Consider the following 22125-nt stretch of genomic DNA (forward strand, 5'->3'; position numbering starts at 1 on the left):
GTGAAGGTAGAGCACTCATGAAAGGGATTATGCCCTTATAGGAGGAGGCCAGAGAGCTAACTTGCCCCCTTCCCACCATATGAGGATATAAGAAACAGGCCTTCAGCAACATAAAAGAGAACCCTCACCGGAACCCAGCCAGGGCGGCCCCCTGATCTCAGGCTTCCAGCTCCAGAGCTGTGAGCAATGTTTGTTATTTAAGCCACCCCGTCTATGGTAATTTGTGAGAGTGGCCCAAACTGAGACACTCATATGTATTTCTGTCTTGCTATCTTTGGACATACAAAGAGATGCTACTTTATTTGAGAAGTAGGTTGGAATATTTTATAAATAAAAGGCTACCAAATCACAATGAAGAAACTCTTTTATAACATACACATAAGTGAATCCCAAATGAATTCAAGAGTTAGATGTTGCTGATTTTCTCAGAAGTTCACGTTTAGGAATCTGAACACATTCTCTGGGAAATGGAAAAGTACAAAGAAAGAAAGAAAAGGAAGCAAACAAGCAAAAACAAGCCACAAAAATATATATGATGAAATTACTATAAATCTGCAGTAAAATATTTTTATAAAACCCATGGAATCAACATTTACTTTGAAACACCTTAAAATAGTTTCAGTATACCTCAGTGTAGCTACACTATGAGGACTGACATGCCAAAAGGAGTCAAAGGCTTATCCTGAGCCATACCCCTTGCCAAATTCTTACAACACACAAGGTTAAGTGAATGCAAAACAGCACTTTGCTAGGGAAGAGAGACCTGGTCACCAGCCTTCCACCACCAGGGAAGTTGGTACAGCTCTCCCAAGAACTAATAATCATTACATGATAAATTAGCATAACAGAAAAATAATCATGAAATTAGAAAATGTAAGTGATAAAGCTCAAGAAAGCCCAGTTGACTATTTACTTAGCTACCAGACCTAACCAAAGAAAGCAACAGGTGTAGAAATAACAGTGGGAAGGACAGAAGTACAGAAGTTTAGAGAGAGCACAGTGGCGTTCTCACTAGCGCCTGAGAAGCTTGGGATGGCAGAGGTGGACTTGAACAAGAATAAAGAAAGGAAAGTGCCTTGCTCAGAAAGGTGATTCCTGACCTGTGAACAAGCATTTAGATCCAAGGAAAACAGGCATATCTTGAACAAAACTAAATGAAAGATTACTATAAGGGACTAAATTGTTTCCTTTACTCTTTTTTCCTCCAATCATTATCTGTTAGTGCAACAAATTATTAAACCAAACCACACTGCAACAAAATCACTCTCACTTCAGATAACATGAAGTGATTGTTTAACACAACTTTCAAGCATTCATTTCTGTCAAAAGAATAACTGACATGAAAATTAAAAATAATTATCATGTACTTCTGTAAAAACTTAATTGTGTTTGCCAAATTTATTTGCGGTCATCCTGAGAAAAATTGCCATTGTTCTGACATTAATGTTTTGTTGGGTTTTTTCTTCTAAAAGGCACTGCTATCTTCTTACTATCCAAATACTATGGGTACATATCATCAGTGTCTTTTTCCAAGTCATAAATGATGAAAGAATAAAATCCATAGAGATATTGGGAAAATAAGATCAGCAGCCAAAACAAGCCACACAAAGGAAGGGCTGAGGGCTACTGGATCTGGAAGCATAAACATTACATGAGCACACCCATGATGGAGAAATGTGCAGCCACACCTGGAGGCTTGACTCTTAGACACCATTCCCAAGCCAATAATGAAATCATGCTTTGTGAACCAAAATGTAAAGATTCAATCACCTAACATCAACTTTGATGTCAGGGACCTTTTCGGCAAACAAGCAAAAATAACTTAGATTTACTTCGTTTAAGTAAGATTATACTCTGCCAAAAAAATCAATATATTTTGCTAGATATTACAGGTCTCTGTTGTCATGGGTAATACTGTTTCACAATAAACTGGCTTACTAAATGAGTAAGTTCCATAGAAAATAAACTCACCCAAAATAGATCATTGTTATATAGGTAACATGTGCACAGTTATTTACATAACTTTTGGCCACATATTTTATTAATATAATTTTTCCAACTTTTAAAGAGTAATAAATTCAATAGTAATATATAGAGGAGAAGGATTCTGGGATGATGGCGGACTAGGAAACATCAGGAATGTGTCTACCCTCCTAAATGACGATTATACTGGCAGAATCTCTCTGATATTTTTAGTTTAGAACTCCAGCCCAGTCAAAGGCTTGCCAACTTCCAGGTTAAAGTGGGATGGTAAATTGCAATCAATTTTGGTCAATTTCAGGTCTTACCAGAGTAACAGCTAGTCATCCCCCAGCCCATCCCCAGCAACTGGCAGGCAGCTTGGCATGTGTTCCTGGAGCAGCGTCCACACGGCTTGTGGAAGCCAGGGTGGGCAAAAAAAGGATCCTGTCCTCCAAATACTAGGCATCTGTGTTATGATGATTGACTACTGCTTGTGATCACAGAGGTGCAGACAAAAAGGTAGACAGCCATTGTTACTGCACCTCCTCCCAGTGTTGCAAGCCCCTCCCTCTGGCTGAAGGGACTTCCAGGGGATTTAAAGGGTCAGTACCCCCATTTGCCTCCTTCATTTTCTGCTTTTCCCCCTGTCAGGAGCCAGACAATAAAGACTAAGACATTCAAAACAACTGCATTTATAAGGGAAACTGGAAAGTGACTGTACACACCCAGGGAAATGCTCAGAAAAGACCTGAGAAGACCTTACATTTACACCTCAAGCTGATCAGCTGATTGCTGGCATAGAGACAGCCTACAAATAAATGCAGATAACAACAACAACAACAACAACAACAACAACCAGTAAACCCTGAGGAAAGAGGAGAATCTGATTTCCAGAGTTACCACATTAACAGATTCAAATGTCCTATGCTCAACAACAACAAAAAAATCACAAGTCATATACAGAAACAGAGAAGTATGGTCTTCTCAAAGAACAAAATTAGCAGAATATGACCATGAAAAAGAGCTAATGGCAGATATAGTAAACCAAGACTTTAAAACAACTCTCTCTTAAAGATGCTCAAAAAACTAAAGGAAGATGTGAACAATGTGAAAACAAAATGAAAATATTAATAAAAAAATTAAAAACCTATAAGGAAATTTAAAAATTCTAGAGCTAAAAAAGTACAATAACTGAAATGAAAAACTCACTAGGATTAAAAGGCAGATTTGAGCAGGCAGAAGAACCAGTCAACTTGAGAATAAGGTAAGAGAAATTCTCGAATTTGAAGAACAGAAAGACTGGGTCCTGTGGGACACCATCAAACAGACGAATGTATTCATCATGGGAGCCCCAAAAGGAGAGAGAGAGAGAACGGGGTAGAGAAAATATGTGAATAATGGCTGAAAACTTCCCAAATTTGATGACAGGCACGAATATAAATATTCAAGAAACTCAATGGACTCCAAGTAAGATGAACTCATGGACCCCCCAGGAAGACACACTACAGTCAAACTTTTCAAAAGCCAAAGAGAAAATCTTGAAAGTAGCAAGAGACAGACAAATCATCACCTCCAAAGGATATTCAATAAGACTGTCCAATTTTCAACAGAAATTGAAGAGGCCAGAGGCAGTAAGCTTATATATTCAATGTGCTAAAAGAAAAAAACAAAACAAAAAACAAAACAACCTGTCAACTAAGAATCCGAAATCCAGCAAAACTGGATTAAGAAATAAAATTGGAAATTAAGACATTCCCAGATAAAGAGAAACTGAGGCAGTTTGTGAGTTTGTGACCACTAGACCTGCCCTGCAATAAATGCAGAAGGCAGTCTTGCAAGCTGAAATGGAAGGACTCCAGACAGTGCCAGGAAGCCACATGAATAAATAAATGTCTCAGTAAAGTCCATATTTTTATGGACAATAATAATAGCTGTTATTATTATAACTTTTTTTGAAAGTCCATATTCTGTTTTCTACATAATTTAAGAAATTAATACATTTAAAAGAATTATTAATTTATGGTTTGGGGCACAGAATGTATGAAGACATAATTCTGTGACATCAACACCTGCATCCAGGGAACCACTGATCTTCCCATCATTATATTTTTGCCTTTACTAGAAATTTCAAATAAAACTACAGACTATATAGTCTTCTTTAATCTGGTTTCTCTTAGCAGGACTTTCTTTTTTTTTTACATGGTGATACATATACCAGTACTTTTGTCTACTTTACTGCTAAATAGTATTTCATTGTATGAATATACCACAACTATTTATCCACTTACCACTTAATGTACATTATTCTAGTTGGTGTGTATTAGTATAGCAATGTGATTTTGTCTTTCTCTAGTGATTAATGATGCTGAACACCTTTTCATGAACTTATTGCCATTCATATAACTCCTTTAATAAAGATTTCTATTTTTTTAATTGGGGTGTCTGGCTTATTTTTGAGTTTTAAGAAGTACTTATACATTATAAACTCAAGTTCCTTATCTATATACCTATATATCTATATATCTCTGGATACATTCTGCCATTTGCTACATATATTATTTTATAGTTTTCTCAATGGTATCTTTTGAAGAGCAAAAGTTTCCATATGTTTTATTAATTCTGTAATAAAAATTTTTAAATATGCTTCTAAAGACTACGGAATAAAAATAATATTCACAACATAATATTACAATGAAAAAATAGAAGTCAAACTATACTCCCAATATGACTCTATGTGAGGTATATACATGCTACATGTATGTATGTCTATAAATATACACACATATATACACTTAGAAAGGAATACATCAAAATGTGAAAAAGTACTTCCTGAAAAGTTTGTGGGATACAAGTAATTTTTATTCTTTTCCTTTTTAAACCTTTTTCAGATTTTTGCCAGTGGTAAGTCAGTACTCTCTGAAAATAATTTGAATACATATCTTAAAGATCAAACCACTTCATTATTAGTGACCCTCAGGACTTCAGAAATGATCAAAGTCTAAATAACATCTGAAGGGCATCAGGATATGATCACTATATTTATCAAAAGAATAATAAAAAAATTATACAAAGTATGATTCTGGATTTAAAACAAAAGCTAGATACACACATCCCTCCAAAACATCCCTGTTGCAACAGAGCTTGATGGAAACAAACTGCAATGATAGAAGGTTCTTTCTATCACTCAGTTCAGTAGCCACTAACCACAGTACAGCAGTGGCTACAGAGCACATGAAATGCGGTTGGTGACTACACAGATAGTGACACTGAAACCTGAGAAACTGAACTTTTAATTTAAGTAAGCACACATGGCCAATGGCTACTACATTAGCCAGTGCAACTTTAGGGAAAAAACCAACCAGATTCATGGCTTTATTGCCCACTTTCCTCCTCCTTCCATCATTCAGTAATTTACTGATATTCGGTAACCTCTCAACTCTCCCTAGACATCTATCAAATCATGACTTAAAAAAAGATTATACATTAATCTACTAACGGGTATCTACCCAAGGGAAACGAAAACACTAATTCAAAAAGATATATGAATACTATGTTTAGTGCAGCATTATTTACAATAGCCATTTCCTACACACACACACACACACACACACACACACACTCACAGAGAGAGAAAGAGAAAAAAAGAGAGAGAATATTACTCAGCCATAAAAAAGAATGAGATCTTGCTATGGGAAACAACATGGATAGACCTAGAGGGTGTAATGTTAAGTGAAATAAGTCAGAGAAAGACAAATACCATATGATTTCACTTATCGTGGAATGTAAAAAACAAAACAATGCAGAAACAGACCCATGAATACAGAGAACTGATGGTTGCCACAGGGGTGGGGTGGGGCATGGGCAAAACAGGTGAAGGGGAGGAGAAGGTACACGCTTCCATTTATGGAATGGTAAGTCCATATGAAAGCTACAGCATATGGAATACAGTTAATGGTATTAATAGTGTTGTAGGATGACAAACAGTTACTGTGTTTACAGTGTGCACAGCATGTAGTATAGAACTGTTCAATCACTATGCTGTACACCTGAAACTAATGTAACACTGTGTGTCGACTATACTTCAATAAAAACAAGTGGGAAAAAAAAATCATCAACTAAGCTTCCTATACTCTCTGTTGAGAATAGGAACAAATGAAGAGTACTATTTACTCCAAGATTTTCTGAGTAAAACCAGTCAGCCATTAAGATACAGCCGAAACCCAATCTACTTCTCTACCTAATTCTCAGAGGGTAATCTGAGTTTCTGATCTGTGTTCTTCAGAGCTGCTCAGTCACCTGCCATCTTTTCTCTTTTTCTCTTTGTTCTTCCTCTTGTGGAAAAGCAAAAAACATGGAAAAGAAGTTGAAGTGACACAGTTTTATCAACAACATCACCCTAGCAAGTCATAGACTGTACTTGCTAAAGTAGGATTATGTTAGCAAGGACATAGAAATTCATGTTAAGTAATTCTGTCATTTAGAGCCATTAATTTCATGATGACTTTGTTTTTATTTGCCCTGATACAAAGGATATTTTTTCTTTCACTTACATTTCTAGGAAGCTAAAAGGTATACTTAGGGATCACAAATAACTAACTCAACCTGTTTACTCTTTCTTGTATCTTATAAATGAATTTCTTATATATATGTATATTTTAGCTGCTCAGACTCAATCCTAATTTTTAGTACTATAACACTTTTCAAAACTTTGTCAACAAAGTTAACAAAGATTAACAAACGAAGTTATAAAACAGAAATAATAAAATACAAATTACTTAAACAGATATTCCTCAGGGCTTCAGAGTATCTTCTTACCTCTAATAATGTCCAAATTAGCAGGGTCAAGATCCTTTTTTCTGAGTTAAAAAAAATCATTTGAACAAAATAGAAGCAATACCATTTTTAAACAGTGTGATTTTATTATACGTCTGCAAACACTCACAAGATTCAGAACTATGATCAGTTATATCTTTTATTAGCTATTTTCTATGATTAGATTTTCAGTATTTGTTCATTTATGCTGTCTTAAATAATCTAACATACCTTGAATTTTCATGTTCTTGAAAATGTTGTGCTCTTAATTGGAATGCCACGAACAATGATGATGCTATTGCCAATAATTGGTTTCTCTCATTCTCTGTTAACTTGTGTCCTGAGGGAAATCAATCAATCACATACATCTTGTTAACATCTAGTGCTTCTAACTTATAGAATCATTAGTCATTCAAATAAGTATTTTATCAAATATCTATTATAGAGCTAGTATTATACCAGGCACTGAGGCATGCACTGCGGAGGGAAGAGAGCAAGATTATTCAAATAAGACCAAAACCCCCAAGTGAGTCTATCAATTAGTTCTAGGAATTTGGTAATAGACCCCTCAATGGCCTGGATAAACTGCACTCTTCCAGGCTTTGAAAAGTTCCTGATGAAAACGACTCACATGACCCCATACTTACCCTATATGAGGATTACAAAAATTTGGTCTTAGTCTTCTCAAAAACAGTCTGCAAGAGCACTTCTCAAAGTGTGTCCTATGGGCTATCAGGAGTCTCCAAGAACCTTTGGGGACTGCAAAGTCAAAACTACTTTCACAATAATGCTAAGATTTATTTGCTTTTCCTCCATCATTTTTTTCAGGTGTATACTGTGGAGGTTCCCTGATCCAAGAGATATATGTGTGGTGACTTCATTGCTCTGATGTCAACATATAATGGATTTATTACTAGTACTATAAAAATAAATTTAAGGGGCGCCTGGGTGGCTCAGTCGGTTAAGCGTCCGACTTCGGCTCAGATCATGATCTCGCGGTCCGTGAGTTCAAGCCCCGCGTCAGGCTCTGGGCTGATGGCTCAGAGCCTGGAACCTGCTTCCGATTCTGTGTCTCCCTCTCTCTCTGACCCTCCCCTGTTCATGCTCTGTCTCTGTCTCAAAAATAAATAAACATTAAAAAAATTTTTTTTAAAAATTTTTTTAAAGAAAAAATAAAAAAATAAATATTTTTAAAGCTCCTAAGTTTTTTCTTCTTTTTTACAAATTGTTTTAAAATATTTTTTAAATGTCTGTTTATTTTCGAGAGAAACAGAGAGAGAGAGAGCAAGCTAGGGAGAGGCAGAAAGAGGGAGCGACAGAGAGCAAAGCAGGCTCCACGCTGTCAGCACTGAGCTGGATGTAGAACTTGAACCCACTAAATGTGAGATCATGACCTGAGCCAAAGTCAGATGCTCTACCGACTGAACCACCCAGGCACCCTTCTTCTTCTTTTGTTAATGTTTATTTATTTATTTTGAGGGAAAGAAGGAACATGTGTGCAAGCAGGGGAGCAGAGAGGGAGAGAAAGAATCTCAAGCAGGCTCTGCACTGTTGGTGCAGAGCCCAGTGGGGGCGCTCAATCCCACAAACTGGGAGATCATGATCTGAGCTAAAATCAAGAGTTGGACACTTAACCAACTGAGCCACCCAGGAGCCCCTGAAGCTCCTAAGTTTTAATTTATAATATGGCAACTATCAACGGATATAACCACAAAAGCTCTTTGGAGTATAAAGAGGACCAGTAAAATGATCTCCAACTTCACTGTGCATCGGCCCAAGAACTTGCATTTCAAACAAGCTTCAGGGTTGTGCTGATGCTTCATGTCTACAGATCTCAGCTTGAATAGAACTATTTTAGACACATGTTTACCAAATTGCATAATACAAACCACTCAAGTAGTTCATGAAACCAGTTTAGTGGGTCATGACCATAAAGACAAATTATGTGAACATTTTGCACCCCGAATCTTTTGTGGATGTGTGTACACTAATCAAGATGCAGAAGAGATTTCTTACAGTGGTTGAAACAGTCACTCCTCTAGACACATTTGCACATTATGTCATCAGCAGGGAAAAAGGCAATACATTATGAGAATCCTTTCCTCTGCAGGACACTGGTTCAGTGTTTCATTTGGTCTAATTGCTAGCTACACTAAGATAATATTGAGAAAGGAGATTCCCAAATAAAACTCACTATTATTCATCACATCTCACAGAGAAATTGATACAATGTATATCAATTTTAATCCTTTTATTGATACTGGAACAGATTTGCAAATTCTACCAAGGACTAATTCCCAATAAATTTCTATCTGATATAAGCCTGCTGAAAACTTATTTACTTCTACAATTTAAATTTGTTTCCACAACTTTAGAAACTCTCAGGTAATTTTAACAGAGTAGTGCTGGAGAGATGATCTATTTCATCCTCCATGCAGTGCGAATGCCTCTTCTACAGCACTATTGGATAGATGGTTATCTAGGATTGATAGAACCCCAATAGTTGGAAAGTGACAAACTCAAAGATTTCTAAATAGATGGTTACTTCTCATACTGAATCAGACTGCTTCTACAAACTTTTTTTTTTAATTTTTATTTTTAACAGAGAGAAGAAACAGAATGCAAGTGGCGGGGGGGGGGGGGGCAGAGAAAAAGGGAGACACAGAATCCAAAGCAGGCTCCAGGCTCTGAGCTGTCAGCCCAGCCCAGAGCCCAATGCGGGGCTTGAACCCACAAACCACAAGATCATAACCTGAGCTGAAGTCATACTCTTAGCTGACTGAGCCACCCAGGGGCCCCAAACTTTTTAAAAATTTTTATTTGAGAGAAAAAGAGAGAGGGTGCAAGCATAGGAGAGGGGCAGAAGGAGAGACAGAATCTCAAGCAGGCTCCACACTCAGCACGGAGTCCCAAGCAGGGCTCGATCCTACGACCCTGGGATCATGATCTGAGCTGAAATCAAGAGTTGGATACTCAACTAACTGAAGCACCCAAGCGCCCTGAGTCAAACTGTTTCTTTGTGACCTCCACCCAACTTTTCCAATCTGAAGTAATTTTGAATAAGTCTATTCTAATTCTATTCTTTCCTATGCTTGTACATTACCCATCTTGAAGGATATAGACTGCAGTTATATACTCTGCCACTCATTAAAATGGTTTTATATCTTGACCATCCTTGGAGTATCTAGCCACATTGAAAAGATACTTTTCAGGTCCAAAGTGGCAGCGTAGAAGGTATTCTATCATAACTATTCTTATGATAATGGTTCTAGCATAAGGCTACTCTTGATCACAGATCAGAGGGGCCTTGACTCCTGTTGTTCTCTTATGGCCTGATACCCACAACATGTCTGCCCTGGCTCTGACCATGGACTTCTTCTGAATGTTCTTCATTACTATGCCCTCAGGTTTTTCCTTGCTGAAATCTCTGGCGTAGCTGGTCCTGGTGTCTTGCAATCCATGATCCAAATGTTGTTCGTAACTAAATTAGACTAAAATCCAGCCTAACCACCTGGACCAAAGCTGATCCAAGGCAGAAAGTGGCCCTGACTGAATCTTAGGTTTGAGATGAAGATTAGTTCATCACCTGACTCTTTCACCAGAGTGATCAATACAGTATGCCCTACCAACTACAAAAGTGACCCATTTTGTATTAGACACAGTCAGCAAATAAACACAGATCAGTGGCCAGGGCCAACTGCTGGGTCAAGCTGATTACAGCTACATTATTCCCTATTAATGAGTCCTCTCTTCTCCAGGCTAACCACCTATAGTTCCTTCAAAGTTCTTGATGTGAGATGGATCTCATACCATCTTTTTTTTTTTTTTTAACATTTTTTAAATGTTTATTTCTTTAAATGTTTATTTATTTTAGACAGAGAGAGACAGAGTGCGAGCAGGGGAGGAACAGAGAGAGAGGGAGACACAGAATCTGAAGCAGGCTCCAGGGTCTGAGATGTCAGCACAAAGCCCGATGCAGTGCTCAAACTCATGAACCATGAGATCATGACCTGAGTCAAAGTCGGACACTCAACCAACTGAGCCACCCAGGCATCCCTAAATGTTTATTTTTGAGAGAAAGAGAGAGAGAGAGAGAGAGAGAGAGAGAGAGAGAGACAGACAGAATGAGCAGGGGAGGGGCAAAGAGAGAAGAAGACAAAATCCAAAGCAGGCTCCAGGCTCTGAGCTGTCAGCACAGAGCCTGACACAGGGCTCAAACTCACAAACCACAAGTCATCATACCATCTCTAATAAGAGGTTATGATTTTCATTATCATAATCACTTTCTTTTGCACACACCCCAAAAAACTGAAGGACAGTTTTTTTAGTTCTTTTCTTAAAATGGTATCTTTTATAAATTGTGAGATAAAAGACATAAAAATGTAAAGGACTTGGTCTAATATCAGAGCCATGTTGAGATAGTCTTTGACTAGAGCTTATATAATAATACTATGGCTCTCCCTATCAAAATAACACCAGCATTCTTCACAAAGCTAGAACAAATAATCCTAAAATTTGTGTGGAACCAGAAAAGACCCCAAATGACCAAAGCAATCTTGAAAAAGAAAAGAAAGTATGAGGCATCACAATCCCAGACTTCAAGCTATACTACAAGGCTGTAATCATCAAGACAGTATGGTACTGGTACAAGAACAGACACTCAGATCAATGGAACAGAACAGAGAACCCAGAAATGGACCCACAAATGTATGGCCAACTGATCTTTGACAAAGCTGGAAAGAATATCCAATGGAATAAAGACAGTCTCTTCAGCAAGTGGTGCTGGGAAAACTGGACAGCGACATGCAGAAGAATGAACCTCGACCACTTTCTTACACCATACACAAAAATAAACTCAAAAAAAGGGGTGCCTGGGTGGCTCAGTCGGTTAGGCATCCAACTTCGGCTCGGGTCATGGTCTCGCGGTTTACGGGTTTGAGTCCCACATCAGGCTTTGTGCTGACAGCTCAGACCCTGGAGCGGGCTTCAGATTCTGTGTCTCCCTCTTTCTCTGCCCCTCCCCTGTTCACGCACTGTTTCTCTCTCCCTCTCAAAAATAAACATTAAAAAAAAACAAATTAAAAAAAAGAAAACTCAAAATGGATGAAAGACCTAAATGTAAGACAGGAAGCCATCAAAATCCTCGAGAAGAAAGCAGGCAAAAACCTCTTTGATCTTGGCCACAGCAACTTCTTTTAACTCAACACGTCTCCGGAGGCAAGGGAAACAAAAGCAAAAATTAACTACTGGGACCTCATCAAAATAAAAAGCTTCTGCACAGCAAAGGAAACAATCAGCAAAACTAAGAGGCAACTGACAGAATGGGAGAAGATATTTGCAAATGATATATCAGATAAAGGGTTAGTACCCAAAATCTATAAAGAACTTATCAAACTCAACACCCAAAAAACAAATAATCCAGTGAAGAAATGAGCAAAAGACATGAACAGACACTTCAAAAGACATGAATAGACATCCAGATGGCCAACCGACACATGAAAAAAATTCTAAACATCACTCATCATCAGGGAAATACAAATCAAAACCACCATGAGATACCACCTTACACCTGTCAGAATGGCTAACATTAACAACTCAGGCAACAATGGATGTTGGCGAGGATGCAGAGAAAGAGGATCTCTTTTGCACTGCTGGTGGGAATGTAAGCTGGTGCAGCCACTCTGGAAAACAGTATGGAGGTTCCTCAAAAAGCTAAAAATAGAACTACCCTATGACCCAGCAATTGCACTACTAGGTATTTACCTAAGGGATACAAGTGAGGTGTTTCGAAGGGACACACATGCACCCCAATGTTTATAGCAGCACTATCAACAAGAGCCAAAGTATGGAAAGAGCCCAAATGTCCATCAATGGATAAATGGATAAAGAAGATGTGGTGTGTGTATATATATATATATATATATATATATATATATATATATATACACACACACAATGGAATATTACTCAGCAATCAAAAAAAATGAAATCTGGCCATTTGCAACTACGTGGATGGAACTAGGGGGTATTATGCTAAGGGAAATTAGTCAGAGAAAGACAAATATCACATGACTTCACTCATATGAGGACTTTAAGAGACGAAACAGATAAGAGAAGGAAAACAAAAATGATATAAAAACAGGGAGGGGGACAAAACATAAGAGACTCTTATAGAGAACAGAGGGTTACTGGAGGGGTTGTGGGAGAGGGATGGGCTAAATGGGTAAGGGGCATTAAGGAATCTACTCCTTAAATCATTGTTGCACTATATGCTAACTAATTTGGATGTAAATTTTTAAAAAATTAAAAAATTAAAAAAAACATACTATGGCTCAAAACATTAATATTAGAGTATGCTTATAGTCTAATATAGATCCATATAGTATACAATATATAATATATAAAAATACTCATTTTAGCTTTTAAAAAGTAGTTGTATTTACTATCCTCATAACTTCCAAGGTATAATATAGACATAGTAATTTTTTAAATTACAAAATGTCTGAAATTCCATCAAGTAATTTGTGATTGACATATGAAATCTAAAAATAATCTATGTTTTAGCCATTTAATTGACACTGACCATACAATAATAATTTAAAAAGAAAACTTTTTTACAACAGCTTTCAATTTCAAGTTTATGGGCCAATTAGAATTCTTTACATATGCTCAATTAGCATTTAGTATTTTGCCAAACAGAAATAAATTTTACAGAACACTGTACAGAAAAATTTTACAGAACAGTCATATCATTAGTTTTCATTAGAAATGTTTGCACTATTCTTTTAAAAGATCACTCCAATGTCTAGATAGTAACTAGACTCCTCAGTTTTATTCTAATTGCTTTTATGTTTTACATTTAATCTTTGCCTGGGACTCATTTTTTTTTAATTTGGCATAAATTAAAGTTCTAACATTTCATATAGAGTAAGAGAAAAAACTCCCACATATACTAATTTCTGTTTATGAGCTCCCTATTCCATTACACTGACATACTTATCCATTTTTTTTTTGTTTTCTTTCAAGTATTTCCTTTCTTAAACTATTTTTTAAAATGTATGTTTATTTACAGAGAGAGAAAGCATGAGAAGGGAGAGAAGTAGAGAGAGAGGGGAAAGAGAGAATCCCAAGTGGGCTCTGCTGTCAGTGCAGAGCCCAGCATGGGGCTCTGTCCCACGAACCATGAGATCATGACCTGAGCAGAATTTAAGAGTCAGACACTTAACTGTCTGAGCCACCCAGCCATCTTACCCCCATTCCTCTACTTTATATCATGCTGTTTAGATGCAGAGGCTTGGCAATACATTTTAAAACATGGAAGGTCAATTTTCCTCTATCATTCTTCATAATTTGCTATTTTCAGAAATTTATGAATACATATAATCTTTTAAATCATTTAATGTAGTGGACCTTGTGAATCTAACTGGAATGACATAAAATCTGCATCAATCTGAGATAGATTGGCACTCCTATACTATTGAGTCCCCAAACAATAATTGATATGTTTAAAATTTAACAACTCAGGAAACAACAGATGTTGATAAAGATACGGAGAAAGAGGAACCCTCTTACACTGTTGGTGGGAATGCAAACTGGGGTAGCCACTCTAGAAAATAGTTTGGAGGTTCCTCAAAAAGTAAAAAAAAATAGAACTACACAAGACCCAGCAATTGCACTACTAGGTATTTATCCAAAGGATACAAAAATAGTGATTCAAAGAGTTACATGCAGCCCAATGTTTATAATGGCACTATCAACAATAGCCAAATTATGAAAAGAGCCCAAATGTCCATGGACTGATGAATGGATAAAGAAGATGTAGTGTGTGTGTGTGTGTGTGTGTGTGTGTGTGTACGTACACACACACACACACACTGGAATACTGATCAGCCATCAAAAAGAATGAAATCTTGTCATGTGCAACAACACGGGTAGAGCTAGAGTGTTTTATGCTGAGCAAAATCAGTCAGAGAAAAATACCATACGATTTCACTCATATATGGAATTTAAGAAACAAAACTGATGAACATAGGAGAAGAGAATGAAAAACAAAATATAAAACCAGAAAGAGAAGCAAACCATAAGAGACTCTTAACTACAGAGAACAAACTGAGGGTTGCTGGAGGGGAGTTGGGTGGGCAGATGGCCTAAATGGGTGATGGGCATTAAGGAGGGCACTTAAGTGACGAGCACTGGGTATTCAATGAATCACTAAATTCTACTCCTGAAACCAATACTCTACTATGTGTTAGCTAACTTGAATTTAAATAAAAATTTGAAAGACAAAAAACAACTGATGTTTTCCCATCTGTTCACATCTTGTTTCTCCTCAACAATATTTTTACAGCTTACAGAGTCCTATAGGTTCTATGTCTTCCCTATTAAATTTCTCTTGACTATTTTACAAGACACTACAATTAATATAAACAGGGTTCATTTCAAACTGGCTCTTTCTTTTTTTTTTTTTTTTTTTTTTACGTTTATTTATTTTTGAGACAGAGAGAGACAGAGCATGAACGGGGGAGGGTCAGAGAGAGGGAGACACAGACTCTGAAACAGGCTCCAGGCTCTGAGCTGTCAGCACTGGGCCCGACGCGGGGCTCGAACTCACAAACTGCGAGATCATGACCTGAGCCGAAGTCGGCCGCTTAACCGACTGAGCCACCCAGGCGCCCCGACAAACTGGCTCTTTCTAACACAGAGAAGAGATACTAACTTTGCATGTTTATCTTGCTGCATTCAGTCATCTTGACAGACATGTTTTAAGTCTAGAAATTTTTAGTAGTATCTTCTGGGTTTTCTAGGGACACAATTATAATATGGAAAAAGAAAATTTTCTTATTTTCAAAATATTTAAACCAACTTTTTTTTGGTCTTTTTGATATTCCAAAGCAATAAAAATGATTGATAATAACAGTCACTTTACAGAATTCATTTGTTCCTGATTTTAAGGGAAATTTTTTTAGCATTTCATCATTTAAAACTAGGGTTTTTTTAGTTTTCATAAAGTACATTTCTAATCAAATTTAATTTAATTTTTTATTTCAAAGAATTTTTAATTAGAAAAGGCTATTGAAAAGCATAAGAGTCTCTTAAAAACTGAGAACAAACTGAGAGTTGTTGGGGGTGGGAGGGAGGGGAGGGTGGGTGATGGGTATTGAGGAGGGCACCTTTTGGGATGAGCACTGGGTGTTGTATGGAAACCAATTTGACAATAAATTTCATATATTGAAAAAATAAATAAATACATACATACATAGTCAAAAAAAAAAAGGCTATTGAATTTCCACCCAACACCTTTTTAGCACCTACTTTTTTTGTAAGCCATCACTTTTTATTTTATTCTAATTGTAATGGATATCATTAACAAAGGTACTTTTTTTTTTTTTTTAACTTTGAGGTACAATTTTCATACAATATATGGGTCCATTTTAAATAAGCAATTGAGTTTTGACAAATGTGTATGCCCATATAAACACCACAACAATCCATATCAAATTTTCCATTACTCCGAAATGCTCCTTTGCATCTCTTTCCAATCAACACCTCTGGACCTCCTTTCCCTCCCTGACCTCAGGCAATTAAACTCTTTTCTAGTTTCATTTAAATGGAACCAGAGAGTAAGTACTCTTTCGTGTCTGGCTTCTTTTGCACCTAATATTTTTGAGATTCATCCATGCTTTTGAGTGAATCACAGTTTCTTTCATTCTCACACTCAGTAGTATTCTATAGCATGGATATACTGCTGTTTGTTTAGCCATTCATTCACTGAGGGCTTTCAAAGTAAGGGAGGGGGAAGATATGATTTGGTTCTAAAAGTGAACTCTGGCAGCTGGGCGAAGATGAATTACAAAGTGCAATGGTGGCAGGAGGGAGGGCTATGAGAAGGCTGTTCTAAATCCAGACAAGAGTATAGCAGCTCAGGTAAGGGGGGTTGGTGTGCTGGTTTGGTGTTGAAATGAGACACGCCTGCATTCAATTCCCAGCTGTAGGTGAACAAGCTAAGGCAAGTGCACTGTACTGACGACCGTGAGTGGGTTCACATCTGAAAACACCTACAGAGTTGTGGTGAGGGGGGTGAGGACCCATGCTGCCTGCTAACTCCTGGCATTGTAAACCCCATGTGGGCAGCAAGTGTTTCTGCTTACCAATGAATCTTAAGCACCCAGAACTTTGGGACGCAAAGTGTATTTAAATTCTTTTAGATTCTTCCTATCCCTTTCTCAAGTGTGAAGGTAAACTAAGAGAGCACTGCAACTTGACCCTTGTTTTTCACCTCTGCCAACCCTGATTGAGAAGATTCACAAGCATGACCCTGGCAGTCCGTGGGGTCCAAACAGTGAGGCAGAAAGACCAAGAACTTCCAGCCTGGCATGCAAGGACAGATGCAGCCTCACAAGCTCTAGCAAGAGCCATCTTCAACAGCAGCAACTCACCTCCACGTAAAAGTTAGAACCCTAGCCTGGGAGGAGTTCTAAGGGTTTCTCAAACCCATCTTTTGAAACCTTCAAGAGCATTAAGGCTTGAAATCTCTACCATACTCTCTGCAGAAGACATGGTTGGGAAAAGGCGCAGCTCTAAAAACCCTTACGCCTTTTAAAATACCTTCCAGGGGGCGCCTGGGTGGCTCAGTTGGTTAAGCATCAGACTTTGGTTTAGATCAAGATCTCACAGTTTGTGAGTTCGAGCCCTGCATCGGGCTCTCTGCTGTCAGTACAGAGCCTGCTTCGAATCCTTTGTCTTTCCCCCATGCTTTTTCTCTCTCTCAAAAATAAGCGTTAAAAAAATAATAATAAATATTCTTCAGTATTTATTAGTGTCAGACCCTAGACACTACCTTTTACCTAATGGGTTCAGTAAATATTTGTGAAAGAAAGGAGAAAAACTTCCTCTTCACAATTAGCCCTCACCTTCTTAGCCTTTGAGGGAGTTGGGGAGTGTGGGGGGAGAATTTCCAACAAAAACAACATTTAGGCTCTCCCGTCCTTCTTCATTAAGTTGGTAGTTACTACGTGCAAATCGAATCACATAGTAGCACTCACATGGTCTGTGATATACCTCTGTAAACCTCATGCAATTATCACTCCATGTGCATGACCCAGTTTTTCAGAAGCCTGATCAGTGTTCTCCTAAGTGGCTTTAGTTCTATCATCTATTTTTAACAGTCATCTGGGGATTCCCTTTCAAACTAGTGTTGTCTTAAATGATGCTGACAGATGTCCTGATCCTGAGCTATGCATGTTCTCTCTTTCTGGGATGTGGCTTTGCTGACCATTTGCTTTGTGTGTAGGCTTCATGGACGGGTTGAAAGACAGGGTGTCACCACATTCAGTATGTCCACATTCACTCAAACCTCTGTCCAACTGTGCCTGGTGTCCCTGGAGCAGAGGGCATCTTATTCTACAAAAAGAAGAACTTCAAAGTCTTTGCCAAAGTGGAGGAGAGAGCCACCCTCCTCTAAAGAGTGAAGGAGGGGATATGGAAAATTTTTCCAGAGATTTTTAGACCAATAGTCCTACCTTTAGAAATTTCCCAAGCTTCCTGAAACTTAAATAGGAGCTAAGACTACTAAAGGGTTCCATGGTGGTAATGAGCAACTTCTCAGTTTTTCACACTGTCAGATTAGGATTCAACTTTCTTAGGTTGCTAAGTCAGTTAAGAATCATTTTTTGGCTCTTCATTTTCCAGAATACTATCTCTTCTCTTTTTCCTTATGGGCTTGTGTCTTTAAAAAAAAAAAAAAAAGAGGGGCGCCTGGGTGGCGCAGTCGGTTAAGCGTCCGACTTCAGCCAGGTCACAATCTCGCGGTCCGGGAGTTCGAGCCCCACGTCAGGCTCTGGCCTGATGGCTCAGAGCCTGGAGCCTGTTTCCGATTCTGTGTCTCCCTCTCTCTCTCTGCCCCTCCCCCGTTCATGCTCTGTCTCTCTCTGTCCCAAAAATAAATAAATGTTGAAAAAAAAATTTTTTTTTAAAAAAGAAAAAAAAAAAGAAAACACCTCAATTCAGGACACCTGGCTGGCTCAGTCAGTGGAGCATGCAACTCTTGATCTCAGGGTCATGAGCTCAAGCCCCACATTGGGTGTGGAGCCTACTTAAAAATAAATAAATAGTAAAAATAAAAGTAATAAAAACTTCAATTCATTGGTTGGGAAAAATGGGTATAATTTAGCTGTCATCTTTACCTCATATTGGTTAAAGCACTTTCTTCAGTAATTTCCTCAAAATATATATAATGACATATTTCTGAATCTTTATTTTAAAATCTCTTTTCATGGCGCCTGGGTGGCTCAGTCAGTTAAGCGTCCAACTCTTGGTGTTGGCTCAGGTCATGATCGCATGGTTTCATGGGTTCAAGCCCTGAGCTACCAGTGCAGAGCCTGCTTGGTGTTCTCTGTCTCCCTCTCCCTGCTCCTCTCTCTCCCTCTCTCTCTCTCTCTCTCTCTCTCTCTCTCAAAATAAATAAACAAAAAAATTTTAAATAAATAAAATCTCTTTTCATAATTGAGAAATGAAAGATATGTTAGTTGGGTATAGTACCTCCTGGGTTAAGTACTTTCTAATGAATCAGATATTTTAAGATTTTCTAATTTCCAGTTTATGGAATCTGAAGATGATCTCATTCTACACTCTCTGCATATAACTTGGTGCTTTTTTTTTTCTTTCTAGAAGCTTTAAAGACTTTTTGTTCTTGATATTCCTAGAAGAGTTACTTTTTTCATTAATTTTGTCTGAAACTCAGTGAATCTTTGCAACAACACATCAAGGCTTTCTCGAGAACAGTGAAACAAAAATCTCCCTTATTATTTCTTTTAAAATTAACCTTCCTTTACTTGTCCATCTTTTCTTCATGAAACTGTTATACACATACAAAATCTCTTGGATCATCCCTCCACATCTCTTATTTCACAAATTATTTCATCCTTTCTACCTTTTTACCTGTAGTAAAAGTGTAGGGAATAAGGGAATAGGACCCTTATTCCTTAGGTTCACTAGTTTAGTTCTTAAAAGTGACCATCCCACCTTTCGCTTTGCTGAAACACTTCTAAAAATCAGAGTTTTTATACTTTATTAAAGTCTCTCTCCTCTGATTTCATGTCCTTAAATGTTCTTACCATTTTTCAGCAAACTCTGTCATTTGACTCACAGGAGTTCTAACACAGCACCGCCTGTCCTCAGCGATTCTTCTAGGTCTTCCTCCCTACATGGTAAACCTTTTCCTTTGTAAAGTCAGGTCAAAGGACCAGACGCTGGTATGCTGGTAAATGATAACAATCAACTCGGGTGTGAAGGAAGAAGAAATGCACCAGTGCAGGTTTTGACAGTTTCCTCACTGTAAATACTCTCTCCAAGGCTGATTTCAAACTACCGGCATCACATCAGAGAGGATGGATTGGGCACAGATGAGCAGTGCCCCAGAATAGTTCTTGGGGAAGTGCTGCAATGGTCTAAATGCTACCTCATCCTGGAAGCCATCCCTGATTCCCTGAATCGGAAGTGGTTTTTCTCTGTGCTCAAGACACTTTGCTTATATCTTCATTTAGCCCTTCTTTTGTCCTGTAGCGGTTAGTTCTTTACATATTTGTAAACACCCTGAAAAGTTAGTGGGTATTACACAGAAATATTTATATTGTGTTCTTCTATTACTCCTCGTACTCACTTTTAAAGAATCAGGAGAATTCAACCAAATAAATTACCTTGTGATGTAAGCTCCTTAAGTGCAGGGAAAATATATTATTTGCTTTCCATTTTCTTCTAGAGCCTGCACCAATTATTTGTTGGATGATTTTAATGACTGAATTCTCAAAGGCAATGCTACAGCCCAAATTTCATTTTACCACTATCACCAGCTAGACCCCAAGACACGACCTTTACTCCCCACTTGCCTGTGCTCACCAACCTTTGTCCCCATTTTTCCTTACACTCTTCTTTCCAGCGTATCTCTTAACTCAGACAAAAGACCCTATAGGGATAATATTCAGTGAAGGAAACCAAAACAACTGCCCAGAGTACCAGCCAGCCAGACCAACCAGACCAGTTTAAAACTAACCATGCCACCACCCCCTGCCCCCAACCTGCACCTGCACAGATGGGCAGTGGAATGACTGACAGTTACCTTTACCTCATTATACTAAAATCTCCACCAAAGGAGGAACAAGCCTCATTTACATAACAAACAATGTATACATAGGTATATTTCCTTATGGCACATATGAGACCTTATGCCTGCCTTTACATACAATGACAAAGCTCCCTATCTAAATATTCATCCTAACCCTAAATAAAAGGAACCCATTCACCCTTGCCCAGAGAGTCACAGCTTTGGAAGTTATTCCCCACGATCTCCCCATTTGATGCAAATTAAGTTCCCTTTATTTTATTATACTGTTGCACAGATCTGTGCAACAGAAACCATGGTGTGGTGTCTGCCCGTGACTCACCAAGGAGCAACTCATACTGATTTGGTTACACCGCTTTTAAAGGAATAGAAATACTTGACTAAATTAAATGGAAAAGGAAAAGGTGTAATTAGTGGTATTTTACTTGTGTTGAATCCAATTTTTGTTAAAAATCTGCAGCTTTCCAGAAGAGAAAAATAATTCTGATCTCTTCTTTTGACAGGGCTAAAGGTTAAACTGTAGCAAGGCAAAAGAGAAAAAAGTCCAAAATGTTCATTACAGGCCAACTGAAATTATAGTTCCTAAAATAACTTCTTCCTCATTTTCCCTTTACTCCAGAGTCAAAATAACATCTTCCCCAGTTTTCATTTATTTTTCAAATAAATGCACAGCAGCTTTTCAACCTGAGACTCTAATAAGCAGATATGAAGAATACATTCCTGTGCATCCTATTTTTTGGTTTTAGTCACAGTAATTCATTCCAAAGGTCAACCTCAGAACCTTTAGTAACACTGTTCCAGTCCACAAATATACTTGGGATAATAAACATATATAATAGAAAATTTTAATGCAGTCATAAAAACACGTCCTCGCCTGTGAACAGTGCCTAGGATAGCTGGACAGATGGGAAGCAGACGGGTAATCCCAAAGGGACAAAATGACCCAGGCTCAAACATATGGAGAAGATCCTGGATTAACTTCAGTGGCCACTTCCTGCTGTCTCTTTCAGGCACATATATCAAACAATCAGAGATGATACAGTTTAAAATATCAGATACCTGCTGTAGGGAAAAATAGGAAGGAGGAAATAGAGTAATCTGAAAAACAAGCGATAGTAGCCATTCAGAGAAGGACTGACCTGAGAATAATGTGAGGGAAGACAATGAGAGGTCCACATTAAGAAGGGCAAAGCTAGGTGTGTACTTTTAAAGTGCTTACAGGCATTCTACAACAA

General features: G+C 37.9%; 1 protein-coding gene across 7 annotated transcripts in view; it reads right to left on the minus strand.

The window, feature by feature from the left end:
• The window catches only part of PCCA (propionyl-CoA carboxylase subunit alpha), a 418320-nt gene that overhangs the window by 173044 nt on the left and 223151 nt on the right, over positions 1 to 22125 (minus strand). For all 7 annotated transcript variants that reach the window (XM_040487139.1, XM_040487136.1, XM_040487140.1 and 4 more), the window contains one exon: positions 7006 to 7114. In XM_040487139.1, the coding sequence (XP_040343073.1) occupies positions 7006 to 7114 (109 nt within the window). The remainder of the gene's footprint in view (positions 1 to 7005; positions 7115 to 22125) is intronic.

The sequence above is a fragment of the Herpailurus yagouaroundi genome, unplaced genomic scaffold (assembly GCF_014898765.1).
Source record: "Herpailurus yagouaroundi ecotype Mexico unplaced genomic scaffold, PumYag 164, whole genome shotgun sequence".
Lineage (NCBI taxonomy): Eukaryota > Metazoa > Chordata > Mammalia > Carnivora > Felidae > Herpailurus > Herpailurus yagouaroundi.